The 22,506-nt window shown below is 34.1% G+C and overlaps 1 protein-coding gene across 28 annotated transcripts in view; it reads left to right on the forward strand.

Annotated features, from left to right (window-relative positions):
* Positions 1–22,506, forward strand: part of RIMS2 (regulating synaptic membrane exocytosis 2) — a 587,791-nt gene that overhangs the window by 67,497 nt on the left and 497,788 nt on the right. For 19 of the 28 annotated variants that reach the window (XM_073893075.1, XM_073893081.1, XM_073893077.1 and 16 more), the window contains exons 2-3: positions 18,761–18,793; positions 19,198–19,284. The exons of the other annotated variants lie outside the window; for them this stretch is intronic. In XM_073893075.1, the coding sequence (XP_073749176.1) occupies positions 18,761–18,793; positions 19,198–19,284 (120 nt within the window). The remainder of the gene's footprint in view (positions 1–18,760; positions 18,794–19,197; positions 19,285–22,506) is intronic. 28 annotated transcript variants of the gene reach the window in all.

The raw sequence follows: 22,506 nt of genomic DNA on the forward strand, positions 1-22,506 counted from the left end.
AAAACGTAGGTGGTAAGCTCCTTGACATTGGTCTTGTCAATGATTTTTTGGATATGATACCAAACCACAAGCAATAAAATTAAAAATAAACAAGTTGGGACTACATCAAACTAAAAAGCTTCTGCACAGCAAAAGAAACAACAAAAATGAAAAGGCAACCTACAGAATGGGAGAAAATACTTGCAAACCATATATTGGATAAGGTGTTAATGTCCAAAGTATATAAATAATTCATACAACTCAATAACAAAAATGTAAACAGTCTGATTTAAAAATGGACAGAGGAACTGAATATTTTTTCCAAAGAAGACATACAAGTGACCAACATGTCTATGAAGATTCGCCCAATATTGTGAATCATTAGAGTGATGCAAATCAAAACCCCAGTCTGATATTACCTCATATCTGTTAGAGTGGCTATCTTCAAAAAGAAAAGAGATCCTTTTGCCCCATGTAGTAGGCTGGATAATAACCCTCTAATATGTCCAAGTTATAATCTCTGGACTCTGTGACTATGTAAATACATTACCTTATGTGGCAAAAAGGACTTTGCAGATGTGATTAACAATCTTGAGATGAAGAGAGTATCCTGGATTAATCAGGTGAACCCAATGATATAAATATTCTTACCAGGGAAGACAGAGGGAGAGTCTACTACTGGAGAAAATATAATGGGTGAAACCAAATGCTATGCTTCTTGCTTTGAAGATGGAGTTAAGGACCATGAACCAAGGAATGGAAGGACTACAGCTCTAGGAGCTAGAAAAGTCAATGGAATGAATTTTCTCTTGGCATCTGCAGAGAGAGGACACCCCTGCTCACACCTTGATTTCAGCCCAGTGCAACTGATTTAGAGCTTTTGACATCCAGAACTGTAAGAGAAGAGATGTATGTTGTTTTAAGACCCCCTGGCTGCCTAAGAAGGTAAGAGATAACGCGTGGTGGTGGATGTGGATGTGTAGAAAAGAGAACTCTTGTGTACTGTTAGAGGGAATTGAATGTTTAGCTACTAGGAAAACAGTATGGAGGTTTTCCAAAAGACTAAAAGAAGAATTATCATATGATTCAGCATATGGGTTTATATCCAAAGGATATGAAAATAGGATATTGAAGAGATAACCTGCACTCCCCATTTTATTGCAGCGTTATTCACAATAGCCAAGATAGGGAAATAATCTGAGTGCCCATTTATGGATGAATGGATAAAGAAGATTGTAATGTGTGCGTGTGTGTGTGTGTGTGTGTCTGTGTACACAATAGAGTATTATTCAGTCACGAAAAAGAAGGAAATCCTGCCTTTTGTGACAACATGATGGACCTTTAGGTCATAATGCTGAGTGAGATAAATCAGACCTAGAAAGACAAATGCTGTATGATATCACTGATATATGGAATCTAAAAAGTCTGAACTTATAGAAATATAGAGTACAATTGTGGTTACTTGGGGCTGGGGGTGATGAAACTAGGGAAATGTTAAAGGGTACAAACTTGCAACTAGAAGATGAATAAATTCTGGAGATCTAATGCACAGCATAGTGATTATGGTAATACTGTATTATATACGCTAAAGTTACTGAGAGATTGAATCCTTAATCTTTTCAAAAAAGAAGTGATAATTATGTGGCTCAGTAGAGGCGTTAGCTAACACTAAGGTAGTAATTTTATGGCAGTGTATAGATGTGTCAAATCAACATGTTGTACACCTTAAAAAGTTCTCAATGTTATATGTCAATTATATCTCAATAATAAAACCAAACCAAACCAACCAAAGATGATGGGAGATTGTTGTTTTGGTAACCTATCTCCTACTACAGGTTACTTTCAGTATTTCTTTCTTACAAACCATGTTGCAGTGAACATGCTTATATATTTTAGATTGTAGGGCATTTGCACCTCTTTTAGGTTTTTCTAAATTGATATTTCTGAAATTTATCTTTAATTGAACTTTTTTTTTGTAGAAGTTTCCCAAAAGCTTTTTGGGAAAAAACACCCTTTTTTGGTAAAAGTTATTGTAATGTTCTACTAAAATAATAAGTCAGTTGATTAGGGATAGTTTCTAAATAGCAAAATTCTTGAGGATATTAGTACCATATAAATTTTATTTTATGAAATATTTATCTAAATTCATATTTTTAATTTTGTTAAATTGTTACTGAAATTTACTGTACTGTTACTGAGAATAATAGTTTGCCCTATTGATTTAGGTATTCACCAATTAATATGACAGCTAATACCACCTAAGCCTTTAAAAAATTTTGTATTGTGGTATATTTGCCTACTCATGAACTGGATTGAGTAGATTTTGGTAAGTTACCAAGTAGTGAATTAGCTCTGCTTATAAATGTAAAATGTCTGACTAATTTTGATAAATTTAAATCTGACCTCAGTTTGAATTTCATTTAATTTGTTACGTGGTTACTGATTCTTGTTATTTTCTAATAAATTTAAAAAAACCTACTCAGTCATTTTTCTTTTTTTTCATTTTGCTACTGTTTTTATTGTATCCATTTTTCAAAGACACAGCTTACACATTGCCAAATGTTAATAACTTTGTAGTAATTGCATCACTAATTTATTGAAATCTCTTGGAAATAATTTTTTTATTAGTACAGAATGCGAAAAAGATAAATAAAAGTTAGCTCCTTGTAGTATTAATTTTAATGCATTTTTCTGCTAAAACAACATAGGTTTTCCATAGCAGGGTTGTGTACATAAAATATTAAAGAAACTAGGAAACCATTTGGATCTGAAAAGAATTATAAAAGAATGTCGCAGAAATTAAAATTGATTCTAAATTCTGGCAGTGGGAAATTACCAAATAGATAAGGAGCATATGTTTATTTACTCAGTCAAGCATTTTTAATAAAAACAGGTCAACATTATTGGTAGGAAGGGAGTGCTAATTAACAGAGCATAATTAACAAAGACCACATTTTTTCAACTACAGAGTTTTAGCTGCATATAAAGTTCTAGTTCTCTGATAGCCTGAGAGAACACATATAAGAGCACATGCGTTTCTGCCCTCATGCATGATGCAGCCAAATGCCATCAGCCTTTTTTCCTTTCTGGCATAGCACATTGTTTTGTGTTGGCCTTGTTTCCTCTTATCTGCCTGTTTCTGCTTTCCCTTCTGGCTCTGGCTTCATTTAGCCTCCTGCTTCAGGTTTGACTTGTTTTCCTGGCTCTGGCTGTGTTTATCTTTCGTTCTCTGCTTTCTTTGTCAGCCCAGAAGGTCCCACACCTCCTGCCTCTCTAAAGTTCATTTCCTTTTCTCTGTTCAATGGTTATACTTACCTTCTGGCCCTAATAAACCTCCCTCTTCTGACTTGTGCACACAGAATTACAATGATTTGAAACCTATAGGGTGATCCAGCCACCTGTCACATCTGCAGGTCTTAACCTACTCTCTGAAACTTTAGGAAGAGTCTCAAAGTCATGGGGAACTCAGAAGATAGAGATTTGTCCTGAGGTTATAAGGTGTAATCTATCTCTAGTTACTGTTAGAGGAGTGTTTTTTTCACACTGGGTCATGAAATCAATTTAGTGGAAGTATAATTAGCAATTAATAATAAAGATGTAAATGGAAAAGAAAAGATGATATTATTGTGCATTGTCCTTTGTAAGTATTGTTTAATGAAATTTTATTGTATGCATTTATATAAATATATATAAATATATACTCTGTAAAACTTTATTATTGTGGGTCAAGTCAAAATATATTTGAATGTCATTGCATAGAAAATTTACTTTCAGCCTTGGTTGCTTTCAGATGATACTAATTCAGAGATCATTCCAGGGACACCTGGGTGGCTCAGTCTGTTAAGTGTCCAACTCTTGATCTCAGCTCAGGTCTTGGTCTCAGGGTCATGAGTTTGAGCCCTGAAATGGGCTCCATGCTTGGAACCTGCTTAAAAAAAAAAACAAAATAAATCAAAGGAGATCATTCCACATGGTTATGATCAACTTTAGAAGTATATATAAAAAAACTTTGAAAGAGTTGGTGTGAACTACATCAAATTTAGTAGAAGCCTTTGAATTCTATCACAACCTTTGCATGAGCCCTAGAACAACATTACCCAGAGATGCCTGACTTAACACGTCATTTGGTGAGGCCACCGTGAAAACTGGGATTCCAAAGTGTAATTCAGCAGCATATGGGCATTTGAAGCTCCGTTGCAGCTCTTCTGGTCTTAATGCTACATTGGAAGTGACTAGGTTTAAGAGGATTACACTGAAAGATGTGTAGATATTGAAGTCCTTATTTATCTTCCTATTGAAATCTTTTTTTTAGGGTTTATTTATTAATCTTAAAAAATGAGAGTGAGAGTGAGCATGGGGATGGGGAGAGGGAGAGGGAGGGAGAAGCTTCAGCAGACTCTGTGCTGAGCATGGACCCCAACACATTGCCCAACACATCTCATGACCCTGAGATACTGACCTGAGCTGAAATCAAGAGTTGGTCACTTAGCTGACTGTGCCACCCAGGGGCTCCACTATTGAAATCTTATAGAAATCAAATCCATTGAGATAATGATTTTTTTGTTTTGTTTTGTTTTGTTCAGAGTTAGGGAGAGACAGCTGAAACACAAAAATGTTCTCGAAGGCATATTAAAACTGGCCTTCTCCCTATCCTCTTCCATTTTTTTCCTTAAAAACAAGTACCACTACTACTACCAATTGTTGAGTCCTTAAGATGTGAACCAGGACTTTTCTGTCTGTATTTTATTCAAAGGTCAACTTTGTGAAGTAGATATTGTTTTAATCCCCATTTTTACAAATGAGGAATTTGGCTCAAGAGAAGGGAGGGCATTGTCCATGGTACCATAGACAGTGGTGAAATCAGGGTATAAACCTAGTGTGTCTGACTTGAGTTTGCATTCTTAAATCATGGTGATTATGGTAACTCTTTTTTTCCTCTCAAGTTTTATTTATTTATTTATTTATTTATATTTTATTTACTTATTTATTTGAGAGAGAGAGAGAGAATGAATGATGGGGAGGGGCAGAGGGAGAGGAAGAAGCAGGCTCACCTGCTGAGCGGGGAGCCCCACATGGGGCTCTCGATGCCAGGACCCTGTAGTCACGACCTGAGCCAGAGGTGGATGCTTAATCGACTGAGCCACCCAGGCGCCCCCCTCTCAAGTTTTAAAAACTGATCTCTATAGTAAGACAGATCACCAGAATATACCTAAGTACAGTTGATGCTTGCACAACACAGGTTTGAACTGTGTGGGTCCACTTACATGCAAATTTTTTTCCATAAATACAGTACAGTACTGTAAATGTATTTTCCGAATAACATTTTCATTTCTCTAGTTTGCTGTAAGAATACAGTATATAATCATATACAAAATGTGTGTTAATTGGCTGTTTATGTTATTGGTAAGGCTTCTGGTCAATAGTAAGCTATTAGTTAAGTTTTTGGGGAGTCAAAAGTTACACACTGATTTTTGACTCTATATATAGGGCTTGCCACCCTTAAGCCTGTGTTGTTTCAGGTTCAGCTGTAATTTCATTTTTTTCCTTACAGTGAGTTAATTTTTGTGACATCATCAACCAAAACATGCATTTTTTCCCCGTTGATTTATGATACTAACTATTCTGTAGGTTTTCTTTATTTTAATCACTATGGCTTTGTACGTTTTAGACATTTATTTTTTTTAAAGATTTTATTTATTTATTTGACAGAGAGAGACACAGAGAGAGAGGGAACACAAGCAGGGAGAGTGGGAGAGGGAGAAGCAGGCTCCCCGCGGAGCAAGGAGCCCGATACGGGGCTCGATCCCAGGACCCTGGGATCATGACCCGAGCCGAAGGCAGACACTTAATGACTGAGCCAACCAGGCACCCACGTTTTAGACATTTAAACTGCAGTGATCCTTAGAAGTGGGTTCCTTTTTACATTTAGCACCAACTTTGTCTATTTTGGATTTAATTAATCATTATTTTCCTATTTATGATCCTTTTCTCTTAGGCATTGAGAAAAATTCCTCTTACACTCTTGTGCTGAAAGTCATCCGATGATGTTTATTTAATGTGCTAAATCTGCCTATAGGTAGGGGTCTGAATTTGGTGACCTCTAGTCCCTTCCTTTTTTTTTTTTTTTAACTCAAAACTCTGGTTTAATTTTCATGTCTGTAACAAGGAAGTGAGTCAACATTTATTGAGAGCCCATTATGTGCCACTCATTGTATGACGTGTTTGTGTAATACTGCAAACATAGAGAAAAGTTTAGAGAGTAATAAAACATGTGCCATGCATTTTCCCATTACTTTATTTAATCTGAACTGTCACTTTATGAGGTAACTATTTCAGTGTCCATTTTTATAAATGAATTATAAAATGGTTAAGTAGCTTGCCAGGTAGTGAACATTGGAGCCAGTATTCAAATCCCCTGTCTGCTTGACTCCAAAGCCCAAACTCTTCCATATAAAAACTGACTAAATTGGGAGATCACATTGTTTCTTTATTAACCTCCAATATGTCACACCAAATCCCTCATTATCTTCATTTTCTGTCTTATGGATGGCATGAGGGACTTAGTGTTTTTCTGTTTTCTTTTTCATTTTTTTTCTGAAAAACCTCATTATTTTAAGTGCTCTCATATGTTGTGACAGCAGGTTCCTTTGTCAGCCATCCTGTTCAGAATAAATAACCTGGGTTATGCCAGCATGATTTATTGCTGCTACCTCCTTTCTTTATGTTTTGAGTAATTTTATCATAAAAGGATATTAAAGTATTTTAGACATGTGCAAATGCCTGGCTGTTTGGCTACCTCTCTGTGGACAGTGCTCCATTGGATGGCAGAGAAGAGAAAAAGGAGAATAAATACGGTTCCTCACACAAGATCTGTACAGGGTCGTATCCCCATTTCTACTCTAACGATCCCCACAGAGAACTGCCCCAACATTTCAAAGCATCAGAGAATTTATACATACGGGTTATTTCTGTTCTTTGAGCAACTCTGTCATTGTGATGAGGGCAGAAAGAACTTGTTTAGCAAGTCCCCTCGCTGAACAGGTGGTGCTAACTATAAATCTGTTCCTTGGGAACTTTGAAAATGGATTTTACTTCTAAATGTGTAAGATTGTTTAATTTTTAAACTGCCTATAAGCATAGGGTACACCAGATGTTTCTGCTTTTTTAAACCAGACAATATCTTAAAAATATCATATATATTTAATTACATTAGGGAAAATTTGAAAAAATCGAGGCAGGAAGCATAAAATCACCCACAATCTTGCCACTCTAATAAAAATAGTAATAATATTTTGATGTATTTCATGCTTATCTTTTTTTAAATCTTATGCATTTGAAATAAAAAAACTTAGAGCTAGTCTCCCAGATAATATCTTAACACCTCTTCTGGACCCAACACTACGTGATTTACAGTGATGATGCTGAGAAATTTCCAAATGTGTATATTTGTGTCATTGTGTGTATTCACTTAATCAGATATAGATACCCTTCTAATGTGGACTGATTTGTTGTGTTTACTCTGAATTATTAATTTTTATAATCAACAATGGAAAAATAGTTTTTCAATCTTCACAATTTACTTGGTTTCTCAATTGTAAAAAGTAACTACCCTATTTTTTTGTGCGCACTTTTTAGATTTTTGAGGATGTATTTTTCTCTGTAAATCTCTTGAAATTAATGATAGTTTTTTTTTAAGGGGTTTGATGCTATGGCAAATCACCAAAGTTTTTGGATTGCCTCTCTCTCTATATATAGATCAGTTACTTTTGGCTTCTGTGATAGCACAGTTAAGTGGTTGTATTCTATTATGTAATTTAGGTAGCTAGAGAGACATTTTCAGTCTTATTTTTGCAACCACATAAATATGACCAAACTGTAGATAGAGGTCTCAACTATGCACCCATTCTTCCTGATGTTTTTGAAAATTTATTAGGTGCCCAGCATTGTTCAAAATTCTTGGGTCCCATGGATGAATAAGACATAATCTCTGTTTTCAGGGGACTCACTTACATGAAATTATTAGGACTTTATGTACTGAATTTGATTAATATTTTTGGTTATAGTAGTTTACTATTTTTATTTAATTTTTATTCACTTATTTTCAAATATAATACGAAAGTTACAAAAAATTTGCAATGAAAAGTTTCTTTTCCAAACCTTTCTCCTATCCACCTATTACTGTCCTCTCCTTAGGAGAATATATTCATAGAAATGAAATATAAATATATATATATTTTAAGATTTTATTTATTTGAGAGAAAGAGAGAGAGAAAGAAAGCATAAGCAGGGAGGGGCATAAGGACAAGCAGGTTCCCTGCTCAGCAGGGAGCCCAATGTGGAGCTCCATCCCAGGACCCTGAGATCATGACCTGAGCCAAAGGCAGACACTTAACAGACTGAGCCACCCAGGTGCCCCAAAATATAAATATTTTAAAATTGGATAATTAAGTTTTGAAAGAAAGTTCAGTTTTGAAAAGGGTACGTTCAGTTATTGTGTAAGCACTATGTGCACTCTTTAATCTTTTAAATATTTTTTATCCACTATCACAATTTTACTAATTACAAACAGAGGCTCAATTAAATAATTTGCTCATGATCACATAAATACCAGGGAACATAGCTAAGAAATAGGATCTAGGTCTGTCTAAATTCTCCTGAGCCCATTTTCTTTTCACCAGCTATTTTATACAAAATTAATGCTTTGGAATTTCAGTTGAGTTACTTTAAAAGTTTGTTAATTGATTTTTCCCTCAAAAAATGGTTAGGAAATAGATCTTTACCCCAAAGTGATAATGATAAGCTTGAGTAACTAGTGAAAGAAATTTGGGAAAAGATATATGAAGAAAAGATTACGGTTTTTAAATGATACACTCAAGTATTTAGTTGTTCATGTTAATATAAAAGAACTAAAAATCATTTTGTTTTAAATTTACCTTCCATTGTGGATTGTCTGTCTATCTATCTATCTATCTATCTATCTATCTATCTATCTATCTATCTATCATCTATCATCTATAGATCTATCTATCTATCATCTATCTATCATCTATCTATAACTTAGAAAAAAATTAAGCTTGCATTCTTTGAGCAAATGCCATCTGGTATTGAAGGAACATCTTTGGTGTCAGGGGAAAGTAATTTGGCATTGAAAAGTTGCCACATATATAATCCAGATTGATTATGTAACATTTGTGGACTAACTCTAATATGGAAAGGACTTCAGCATTCATTGACAACCACCTTATTGACTTAACAGTTTGATGAATGTTCTCTTCTATTATTCATAAGTATTCCAGGTATTTGTGAGTGGCTTTTTCTCATAGGCAAAGGTAGTGACAGCTAGAATTTAAGAGCCATAGTTGCTAAAAACACTGGCCTGTTTGCTGTGAGTAAAATGCCAAAGAAATCAATCCATTTATAGATGTATACAAATGTTAAAATAAGTGGCATTAAATAGGAAATTATGTAGTTGTTAATGAAAATGTTCATATTTTCCCGTGAATATGTCCAGATATTTACATAGATCTTGTGGCAGAAAGGTGCTTGGCCCTTTTTAGGAACTAAAAGAGAACCAGAGTGACTGAAGTACGGATTAAGGGGGGATTCTGAATAGATGGGGGTAGATGGTAATAATAGCTTTAAGCACCAATGGTAGAGGTAGATGCCCTGAGAAAGTGTTTGGCCTCTAGTCTGTCTTATTATTTGATTTTACATTTACAGTAAAGAATAGAAATCTTTCAGTATGTGATGTTTTCTTTGCCCTTTCTCCCCATTTTTGTAGTTCTGATATAAATGTTTGATGGCTTAGTTTAATTTTAATCTTTTCATAATATTCTCAGCCTCCTCTTTCTTTAGAATTGGTTCCCTAACAGTAATAACATAGTCTGTGATATAGATGGGCTGGACTGTTGGGGAACACAGTCCTTTTCTCTTGAGTTAGATTTCCCAGAGCAGAATCTTCCAGACTTTATGCTAGAGGGCATATGCCTGGCTTCTAGTGCACTGGGGACCATGTTGGGGAAAAAGCTGGAGTCTTAACATTCATTATGTAAGATTTCATTTAATTTGTCTGTGTTCAGTGTATTGCTCCTGCTGTGTATCTGCCTGGTCTCCCCTAGTTTAATCATTCTGTTTTATTTTCTCCAGAGAAGATGCTTGTTAAGCTTCTGCTGAGGTTGGGGAAAGGCATGGAGTGAGTGAGGGAATCTAGGTCCTATTGTTCGTGAAGACACTTTCACTTGTTCGTGAAGACACTTTAAATCTATTTTCAGTCTCACTCTTACTCTCTATTTCTAGAGATACCTGGTCCTGCCAATTCTTGAGCCTTCTGGGATTCTATGATGTTAATTTGCCTCTTTTCTTCATTGCATTAGGATTCAGCTTTTCAGGACTGCTGACTGAAATCAGTTACCACTTGTCTGTCTGCTTGCAATTTGATAAATTTTACTAGCCTTGAATCCTAACCCATTTTAACAAACAAACAAAGAAATCCTGTCATTGGGGGAGTTTTGGGGAGAGAATGAAACTAAATGCTTGTATTTATAGCTCCACTTTTGATTAATCTAGTTGTTTGAGCGCAATAGCTCTAATTTATTAATGGTATTCTATCTATCTATCCATAGGCTTTCTTTCTCTCTCATCATTATCATCTCTATCTATAATATGTAATTATGCATAACTTCAGACTAATATCTTTGACTCTAAATCCAGCACTGTAGGCAGGGTTCATTCATTTTAGCCCCCCACTCTGTTTATTTGGAACTTCTTTTTCTGACAGTGAGAAACCTGGCTCTCATTATCTACAATTTAGTTATTGTTCAACCCCTGTCTGCATGCACGATAGTTTCAGAATTGCAAACCTGTGCAGTGTGCAAATTTACCAATTAGTGTACAGTGTTTAAGTATAGTTCTTTTTTGTCTTTATCATTGGAAATATCTACTTAAAATATCCTTTCCCATTGTTGCTTAGAGCAGCAACTTTTTCTGAATCATTGAGGTTTATTATCCATTTTCCAAAAGAGTTGGATTCAGTTATCATATTCTGCATTTCATCCTAGGATGTGCCTGCCCTTGTGGTTGATTATTTAAAAATTTGTATACATTAAGATTTACTCTTTGTGATGTATAGTTCTGTGGGTTTTTACAAATATATATGGTCATGTATATAGCAACACAATATCATTTAGAACAGTTCCAACATTGCCAAAATTCTTTTGTTTGATCTCTGTGTAGTGGATTCCTCCTTGATCTTAAGGGGAAGACTTTTAGTTTTTCATCATTAAGTATGATGTTATCTGTAGCTTTTTTTGTTTATCAAATTGAGGAAATATTCTCAATTCAGAGTGTGTTGAGAGTTTTTATTATGAATGGTTGTTGGATTTTGTCAAATATGATAGATGATTTTTCTTTGACTTGTTGATGTGATAGATTACACTAACTGATTTTTGAGTATTGAACCAGCATATCTGGGATAAACCCAACCTGGTCATGGGGTACAATTGTTTCATACAATGTTGGATTCAATCTACTAATATGTTGTTGAATATATTTGCATTTGTGGTCATGAAAGATATTATAAATTTTCATTTCTTTTAGTGTCTTTGGTTTTTGTATTATGGTGATGCTGTTCTAAGAGACTGAGAAAGTGTTCTCTTAGCTTCCTTTTCTGAAAGCGATTGTAGAGGATTGGTATAATTTCCTATTTAAATGTTTGGTAGAGTTCACAAATGGAACCATTTGGACCTTGGTAATTTCTGTTTTGCAAGGTTGTTAACTATTGATTCAATTACTTTAATAGATGTTAGACCTATTCAGATTATTTCTCCTTGTGTGAGCTGTCATAGAGAGTATCTTTCAAGGAAGTGGTTCATTTTATTAAAGTTATTAAATTTCTGAGCATAGAGTTATTCTTAATATTCATTATCTTTTTTAATGTCATGGGATCAGTAGCGATGGACCATCTTTCATTTCTGATATTAGTAATTTGTGTCTTCTCTCTTTTTCTTGACTAGCCTAGCTTTAGCTATGTTTATCATTTTATTGGTTTTTATAAAAAAGCAGCTTTTGGTTTTGTTGATATTGACTATTGATTTTCTGTTTTAAATTTCATTGACTTATGCTCTTATTTTATTATTTCTTTTCTTTGTTTTACTTTAGATTTAATTCACTCTTCTTTTTCTAGTTTCCTAAGATGGAATCTTAGTTTATGGATTTTAGACCTTTTTTTTTTGCATCCAGTATTGAAATTTTCGTCTAAGTACTGATTTAGCAAGCAGCATCTCACAAATTTTGATAGGTTGTTTTTCATTTTCATTTAGTTCAAAATACTTCAAAATTTTCTCGAGACTTCTTTTTTGATCCAGGTGTTATTTAGAAGTATATTGTTTAATCTCCAGGTATTTTTGGATTTTCCACTACAGTTTTGTTATTTGTTTCTAGTTTAATTTCTTTGTGAACTCAGAGGAACTTTGTAAGATTTGTATACTTTTAAATTTGTTAAAGAGCGTATTAGGGACCAGAATGTGGTCTGTCTTGGTAAATGTTGCATTTGAACTTGAGAGTAATGTGTATTCTGGTATTATTGGATGTATTAGAGAATGTCAATTAGATACATTTTATTGATGATGCTGTTCATTCAGCTATGTCCTTACTGATTTTCTGCCTGCTGGATCTGTCAATTATTTGATCGAAATGTGAAGTGTTATAACTCTAACAGTGGATTTGTCTGTTTTTTGTGACAGGTCTATCAATTTTTATCTCTCATATTTTGACACTCTGTTGTTAGGCACAAACACATTAAGGATTATTATGTTTTCTTGGAGAAATCCCCCCTTTGTCATTATGGAATGCCCCTCTTTATCCTTGATAATTCCCTTGCTCTGAAGTTGACTTTGTTTGAAATTAACTAGATACTTCAGCTTTCTTTTTATTAATGTTAGTATGGTATATCTTTCTTCATTCCTTTGCTTTTAATCTATCAGTGTCTGCTATCAGTTCTTTCTAGTATATACCCAGAAGTGGAATTGCTGGATCATAAAATACTTTTTAATTTTTTAAGGAAACACCATACTGTTTTCCACAGTGACTATACTATTTTGCATTCCCACCAACAATGCACAAGGGTTCCAATTTCTCCATATCCTTACCAACACCTGTTATCTTGTTTTTTTGATAGTAGATATCTTAATGGGTGTGAGGTGATATCTCATAATAGTTTAAATTTGCATTTTTCTAATGATCAGTGAGATTGAGCACCTTTTTATGTGCTTATTGGCCATTTGTATATCTTCTTGGGAGAAACGTCTATTCAAGTCCTTTGTCTATTTTTCGACTGGGTTCCTTTTTTGGTGTGTGTTAAGTTTTAGGAGTTCTCTATATATTCTGGATAATAGTCACTTATGATTAGATATAATTTTCAAACATTTTCTTCCATTGTGTGGGTTGCATTTTTACTCTGTTGATGCGCAAAATTTGAAAATGTTTGTGAAGTTCAGTTTGTCTGCTTTTTCTTTTGTTGCCTGTACTTTTGGTGTCATATCCAATAAATCATTGACAAATCCAATGTTGTACAGCTTTTGCTCTTATGTTATCATCTAAGAATTTTATAGTTTTAGATCTTACATTTAGGTCTTTGATTTTGATTTAATTCTTGTATCAGTTAGGTAAGGGACCAACTTCATTCTTTGCATGTGGATATCCAGTTTTCCCAGTTCCATTTGTTGAAAAGACTGTCCTTTCCCCATAGAATAGTCTTGGCACCCTTGTCAAAAACCATTTGGCTATATATATGAGGGTATATTTCTGGGCTCTCTATACTATTTCACTGGTCTATGTCTGCCTTTATGCCAGTACCACAAATTATCTATAGCTGTGTAGTAAGTTTTGAAATCAGTATATGTGAGTCATCCAGATTTGTTTTTTTTTTTTTCAAGATTATTTTGGCTATTTAGGGTGCCTTCTGATTCCATATGAATTTAGGATGGTTTTTTGTATTTCTGCCAAAAACACTGGGATTTTGATAGGGATTACATTGAGTCTGTACATTGCTTTGGGTAGTATTTGGGTATTTGTCTATAGTTTGAATCCTTATAGTGAATTTTTTATGTTATTGTACTTTCATCTCCAGAAATCCTTCTTCATTTTTTTTAGGTTTTCTGTCTCTTTATTGATATTCCCACTTTGTTCACACATTTTCTTGACTTTTCCCACATCTTCAATTCTTTGAGCTTCTTTAAGATGGTTGTTTTAAAGTCTTTGTTTTTTTGATCTGCTGTCAGGTCTTTTTCAAGGACAGTTTCTATTCATCCTTTTTTTCCTTTGAATGGGTAATACTTTCTTATTTGTATGCATTAGGATTTTTTTTAATTGATAATTGGACATTTGAATCTAATGTGGTAACTCTGGAAATCAGGTTTTTTCCCTTCACTGGGTTTTCTAGTTTTCTGTTATTTTTGTTTATTGTGTGTGTGCGTGTGTGTGTGTGTGTGTATTTAATTGTAGGCTGTCTCTGTGCTGAGGATTATCCTGTGGTATAAATTTAAGGTCTTTTCAGGTCTTTGCTATGCCTGGGTCTTTCTCTGGGCATGTATAGTGACTTGACTTTCTCTCATACATGCAGTTGCTTTTGAATGTTTCAGTCTTTAATGTCTGGCTCCCAAAGGGAGAAAAATTGAAAAACAGAGCAGGGTGGGGGGGTGGGATGTGCTGGCCATTTAAATATCCTGGAAATCACCTTAGCCAGAGGGGAAGGGGCTTCAACAGTGTGAGGAGTTGCAACAACAATAGCCACCCAGTTTTTTGTCTGCACCTCTGAGATGAGAAGCAATAGCCCATGATCTGAAGCACAAATCACTGATATTTGGAGGACAGAGTCCTTTTTACCTATCCAGACTCCTGCAAACTGTGTGCAGGTTGCTCCAGGAGCAGGTGCACAGCAGTGTGCTATGGGTCTGGCATGTGGGGAATGGGTAGCTGATATTATGCTAAGAGCCCAAGTTGACCAAAATTAACTGCAGTGTATTGTTTAAGTCTTCTCCCGAAGTTGAAAGCCTTCATTACACTCCAAATTTCTGGACAGATTTTGCCACTGTTGTCTAGGTAGGGAGACAGATTTCTATTGCTTTCTACTCCATCATCCTCCCAGAATCTTCTCTATTGTCTTTATTTGTATTTTCCTTTCTTTTCCTTCCTTCCTTTCCCTTGTGTTTCCCTAGAGACTTTCAACTAAATAGCTAAATAGTGTCTAAAGCTTGTAGTTCTTTTAGTTTAATCTTGTCTTTTTTCAGGAACTCTATTGATTTGGCGGTAAGGTGTTGATATATGAGAAGCATTCTGTAGTCTGTCTTTTGGTGAGACTGAGTTGGGTATTTCTTTTTCCCCATGTTGAAGGCTAGACGGGGTATAGTTCTGTGTGTGTGTGTGTGTGTGTGTGTGTGTGTGTTTGTGTGTGTGTGTGTTTTCTCCCACATCAAAGGCTAGAAGAGGTAATTAACTTCTTCAGGCTTGTTTGGTTTTGGTAGAACCCCAATTATTTAGGCTTTGGTAAAATATTTTCCCTTGAGTTTAGGATTGTTGAGGAGAGTAGCGAGCTCTGGGAATATTTCATAATGGTTACTTTCCCCTTCTCCTGCTGGATGTAGGAGGAGATTTTTCTTTGATTTTCACAGTGAGCAACTGGTAGGGCTCCTGGAAATAAAAGTTATGGAAATGTGGTGGCAAAACTAAGACTGGGACCCCTTGGAATTTTAAACTCTCAACCCAGTCCACACTGAGTCTCTAGTTATTGGTCAGTTATAGTTAAAAGTATTTCTACAGATAGTAGCTTCAGATGTGGGCTTCTGCCCCTTGGCTTGTACTTTTGGTAAAATGTGATAGTCTCTATCTATTTGTCTGTTTCTTTGATTTTCAGGGCAACAGTTTATCTGGTAACCTAAATTCTTTGATGGCTCTAAGAAGAGTTGTTGATTTTCAGTTTGTTCACATTTCTGCTTGTTATAAGGATGGAAGTGATGATTTCTAAGTTTTTTTATGTATCAGACTGAAAACTCGAAGCCCCTCATATACTTTTTAGAATGCAAAATGTAGATGTTCATTGTTAATAATGTTAGTGTATTGTAAAAGATATGATATGATTACTTTTTCATATTACCAGTTCTTAAATTATCTCATCATGAATTTTAATTATGTCCAGACATTTTGAGGTTTGATTTTATTTAAAATATTAGGAAAAAAGGAAAATAATTTTATACCCTTGATTGTATTTAAAGACGGTAAATTTTTTTAACATAATGTTTTGTTAGTTTCAGATGTAAAATACAGTGATTCAACAATTCCATACATCACCCGGTGCTCATCACAACAAGTGTACTCCTTAATCCCCACCACCCATTTAACCTATTCCTCCATCAACCTCCCCTCTGGTAACCATCAGTTTGTTGTCTATAGTTAAGAGCTTGTTTCTTGGTTTCTGTCTATCTTTTTCTCTTTTGCTCATTTGTTTTGTTTCTTGAATTCCACATATGAGTGAAATCATATGATTTTTGTCTTTTTCTGATTGATTTATTTTGTTTAGCATTATACTCTCTCGCTCCATTCATGTCATTGCAAATGGCAAGATTTCATTCTTTTTCATGGCTGAATAATATTCCATTGTATATATACCACATATTCTTTATCCATTCATCTATTGATGGACACTTGGGCTGCTTCCATAAATTGGCTGTTGTAGACAATGTTGCTATAAACATCAGGGTGCATGTGTCCTTTTGAATTTAGTGTTTTTTATATTCCTTGGGTAAATACCCAGTAGTGTGACTGCTGGATCATAGGGTAGTTCTCTTTTTTAATTTTTTGAGGAACTTCCATACTGTTTTCCAGAGTGGCTGCACCAGTTTATATTCCCAACAGTGCACAAGTGTTCCTTTTTCTCCACATCCTCACCAGCACCCGTTGTTTCTTGTGTTGTTGATTATAGCCATTCTGACAGGTGTGAGGTGATAACTCATTGTAGTTTGATTTGCATTATCCTGAGAGTAAGTGATGATGAACATCTTTTCATGTGTCTGTTGGCCACCTGACAGGATAAATATTTTAACTGCCTTATTATGATACATATTTTATTTGGGAAGCTGATGCAAATGTTTGTATATTTCACATATAGATATTTTACAATGCCCAGAAATACTTCCTGAATTGGTAATTAACATTTTTATGTCTGTTAATTTTTCAAGTCAAGATTTTGAAATTAGGAACTGATTGGTAGATTAATATCAATTTGTTTATGATGAAAACTTTTGTCACTAATTAAAATAGCAACATGATTCCTTGCAGAGATCACCCAAGAATTCTTTAACAATATGGTTTCCTCATTTACATATTTATTTCAATATTTATTTATTTATTTAAATATTTATTGTTTTAACATACATATTTGGTGAAGGGTAATCTTGCACTGTTCTCCATTTTGATGAGCTGATACGGTAATCTTTCTTTGTCATTATCTGTTTGGGACCTATTTTGTTTTGAAATGTTAAGAGATTTTTACCTTATTCTGTGGGAAATACAATATGTTTTCAGGATAGACTCCAGTGTCACTCTAAGTTTTTTGTGTTTGTTTGGTGATAGGATACTTGGTGCTAAATACAATCTTTATTAATCCATTATATGACTATATTTAAATATTAAATGATGTGGCTTTAGCTCTAGGATAAAACTGTTCCACTTTTTTGAAGTTTATGCAGAGAACACAAGATATTCCTTTTTGGTTTAATACAGAGATACATAATTACCAATTATATTTATCTATCGGGACACAAACATGTATAAGGGAATACCTTTATTTATTGCTTTTATCATTATAAATAGGAACACACTGGAAAAGAAAATCAATTTGATCTAAAAAGAATTTAATGCACAGTGTTAATATAATTTCCTTATGGAAGTCCTAGATTTTGGTGATGATTTTTAGTTACCAATTCTTAGCCTTTCTTTGGGAAAGTAAAAGCTAATGAACTGATCATTGAATCATAAGTTTACCTCTCAGGCCCGGTCCTAAGTAGAGTGTGGGAAGCCAAATTTCAGAGGAATCCGGTACCCTTGGGTATGGTCTTTCTCTGCCTTGTAAATATCCAGTGCTATTTCAGTGAAGCACTGAGTTGATTATAGTTTAAATGCATTTTTAGTCTGTTATCTTATATGAATAATTTACTTTAGCTTATAAATATTTAAAATTTAATATACATAGTTATTTTAGTAGTTATTTTTAGGTAGATTGAATACATAACCCCCAATTCTTTTATCTGCTCTTTTAAGCAATAAATGAACTCATTTGTAAGGCTTTTAAAATACATTTATAAGACTATACATTTTATTTAAAATATTCAGGCCTTCAATTTATTATATTAAGGAAGAATTTTAAAAAATCAAGAGGAAATCGATTTATCTTCAGTAAAACAAATGTAGCTGTGTTTAATATGGTACTTTAAAATAAGTATTTTAAAAGCTTCAATATCAGTATTAATAAAAATATGCAGAGAACTTGAAGACTAAATCATGGAATCATTAAAACAGTAGTAGAGTTTTAATATCAGTCCTTTATTCAGAACAAGTGATTCTACTTCTCTTTTATTGTGTCAGCTTAATTTAAATGTATAATTCCAAGTAGCAAAGCACCAACCTTTTCTATGTAACAAACCTCATTTTTTATATTTATATGACCACAAATTGTAGATAGACATTTTTTTCTCAGTACAGTGCACTCAGTTGTGCAAACTTATCTTTTTAGGGTCAAAGAAGAACACAAACCACAACCGACACAGTAAGTAAATGTATTAAGAGTGCAGTAGGCTTGATTTCTGTACCTTTGCCATATTCTGCTTTCTGCACCTTGGATGGTATTAGCTTACACTAATACTGGATAGGCTGCAGCTAGTGTGTCTTCTGCTTTCTGACTCTCTGGCTTGTAAGAGAGCTGCCTGCAGCTTCTTACTTCATCCACACATTGACTGGATGTAGTTTTTTGCTGCCTGCTTGTGGACTGGTTAAGTGTTCAAACTTAATTAATTTCCATACATTCTGACTGCCTGATGATAATTGGAGCTCACATTTCCATTGGCTGTAGCTTTTGTGCCTGTGTATTTTTATTATTATGGATAAGAAAACATTTGACCTACATTGTTATTCATTTGGTTATTCAGTCACATTATTTGCTTATTTAAACAGGTGGTTTCCCTTTAGTGGGATCACTGAACTGGTAAATAACGTTCTTCAGCCCCAGCAAAAACAACAAAATGAAAAGGAGCCCCAGACGTAAGTAAGCTGATCTGTACAGACTAAATATTATCTCTGATAGCATAACATACTGAAGAGTATGTATTAAAATGCTGCCCTTGGAATATTATTCCTCAGAAACAAAAATTGTTAGGTTATGAGTTTGATACTTTCATCTTTAATTATCATGGAAATCTAAAAAGAAGACAGGATAATTTATAAGGTAGTAAAAACGAAGAGAGGTAATTCTCCCCTTTCTCCAGTTATGCAATATATTCTAAAGTGTGTTTCTTTCAAAAATAATTCAGAGGACATTAAGAAATATTAACCCCCCAATTCAATCTTTGGTCAAATAGTTTTGGAAAGGTTCTTTTAAAAAAAGGTCAAGAAATTTTCTTTATTGTAATACTTCTGAGTGTCTAAACATGCTCCAAAGGGGTTAGAACATTGAGTGTTTACTAAACATATTTGACCACTGAGTCCTGTTTTCACTGAACATTTCATTAAGTTATCAGCCTAATTTGGGAAATGCAGCAATTTATTCGCACATTGACTTGAAACATTAAAAAAAGTCAATTCCATTTATTTTAGTTGTTCGTAGAATAGAAAACATTCTTTAAAAAATTGTTCACACATCTCTTTTTAACTCTGTGCAAGAAATATTATTTATATTTTGAAGTGGAAGTAGCTTTGAGAATGTGAGAAAGATTGTATATATTTAAATTCTAATCTCTCCATGATAACTGTCGTCTTACTCCAACGCACTCTTACCACTCAGCCTCTATGCTTTTTTAAAGTGGGAGCTCTGGCTTTGGAAAAGATGGTTTGGTTGTAGGGATGCTCAGATTGAGAAGTGACATGAACTCTAGGAGAGGATGAGAATGACTACTATGGGAGCCCTAAGTTGGAATATTCAGAGAAACTTTTTTTTTTTGCCTTTATTGCAAACTAGAGGATAAACATCTTGTTATGGCTGAGGGTAATCTGCTCATTCATTTTGTATTACCTTGTATGCATTTTATTTTAAAATTTTGTCAGTGTTTTAGTTTCAACCAACCTAAAATTATGTTGTGGTATACTACTTCTAATAGTTTAGAGTAGTCCCCTTCACCCCCATCTGCATGTATGTTTCAAGACCCCCACTGGATGCCTGAAACAGCAGCCGGCACATAATCGCCATATTTACTGTTTTTTTTTCCTATACATACATAACTATGATAAAGTTTAATTTATACATTAGGTACAGTAAGAGATAAACAACAATAACTAATAATAAAATAGAACGATTATAATATGCTCTAATAAAAGTTATGTAAAGGTGGATTCTCTCTCTCAAGATATCTTGTATAATATTCACTCTTCTTGTGATGATGTGAGATGATTGAGTGCTTACATGATGAGATAAAGTGAGGGGGATGAGTTAGGTCCTGTGACATAGTGTTACACTACTATTGATCTTCTGAGGATGTGGCAGGAGGATCCTCTGCTTCCCAGTGGATCACGGGTCACTGGAAGCACAGAAAGTGAAACTGAGGATGAGGCTTGGGGGGTGGGGGGTCTACTGTATATGTAGCTCTAAAATGGGAACTGTTGGTGTATTTAATCTAGGTGAAGTCAAGACCTGTTTTGTCCTATCTACTGTTTTATCTTTGGCATCTAGCAGAATGCCTGATCTGTAGGAGGAACTCAGCAAACCTTTCTTCACAACTGATTTTACATGTTTTATCCTTTTATGGTATAAGAATACTGTGCTACAAGGAATAGAAATGAATTTAGTAAGCTCTTTTCTAATAAAAATTTGTGTTAAAATGGCATACCATGTCATTATGTTGCTGATTTTCTCTTAGGCACTGAAACATCATAAAATAGTAAAATTACTATCAAAATATAATTAGATGCAAATTTGCCTCAGTATAAAATGACTTCAGTTATGTATCTTATTTGTAAGTTTCAGAAAGTAATCAAGATTAAGTTATATTATTTAGTAGATTACAATGTGCATTAAATAAAATAGTAACTTTAAAAAGTGATGTCTAATTATTGAAATAAAGTGACACTTGATTGGCATAAAAAAAGATCAAGGGAAACTTGAAAAGAAATAGCTTTACTTCAATAATAAATATAATTCAGTTTGCTTTAGTTTTTGGATAGGAAGATGATAGGAGAAAAGACCAGTACTTTTGGATGTTTTAAAAAAAACTAATTCTTGTTTAATAGGTACTATTTCCATTAAAGTATCTTGGGCAGCTCATTCTTATTGTTGATCTGTGATTTATGCAGTTTTAAAAATTCAGAATTAGGGGCACCTGGGTGGCTCAGTTGGTTGAGTGTCCAACTCTTGATTTCAGCTCAGGTCTTGATCTCTGGGTCGTGAATTCAAGCCCCGCACTGGGCTCCACACTGGGCATGGAGCCTACTTTAAAAAAAAATTGAGAATTAATAGATTCTCTCAATAGTTACCTTTTTCATCTTACATTCCTGTTATGCTGAAGATTTTTGGTATATAATTTTCCAGAAGCTTTCCTTTTATCTTTCTGATCCAAAAACCAGGATACTTGTGAATCTTCTCTTTTAATTCATCTTTCCATGTTCTAAGACTTCTTTCTCAGTCATCTAATTTTTTTCTCTCTTTGACTACCATTTGAATGGGATAACTTCCTATCTGCTTACTTTCTGTTCATTCATCTGTAAAATTATTTCTAAGAACTGAATTCCAGGTATTCATTTAATATATAAAAAATAGGACTCAGGTTTCTTCATACTCCATATAGATATTTTCATAGTAGAATAACTAAGTATTCTATCAGATAGTATTAAAAGTCTAATATTTCCTGAACAGTAATTTCATTTTAATGAATTTATATAAATCCCATCTTGTGGTTATTCAAAGCTATAATATTGTAGGTTTCTTGAATCTGCATTTTTGGAGTTTGTTTATTTCATAGTTCTTTAATATAACAGGAAGATTTACTAATTTTGATATTGGTAATTCATGTGAAACTGTAGGTATAAGTCCAACTTTGATTTTCCGAAAGTTTTAAGGCATAGAAAATCAGTTGAGCCATTTGTGTCAGTTTTCAGCTCATTCAACCTTTGCAGAAATTCTCCTTCCTTCCTTCCTTCCTTCCTCCCTCCCTCCCTCCCTCCCTCCCTCCCTCCCTCCCTTCCTCCCTTCCTCTCTTCCTTTCTTTCTTTCTCTCTTTCTTTCTTTCTTTCTCTTTCTTTCTTTCTTTCTTTCTTTCTTTCTTTCTTTCTTTCTTT

This window comes from Callorhinus ursinus, unplaced genomic scaffold (genome assembly GCF_003265705.2).
Source record: "Callorhinus ursinus isolate GAN/ISIS: 27379988/994484 unplaced genomic scaffold, GSC_fseal_2.0 scaffold5, whole genome shotgun sequence".
NCBI classification, from domain to species: Eukaryota; Metazoa; Chordata; class Mammalia; order Carnivora; family Otariidae; genus Callorhinus; species Callorhinus ursinus.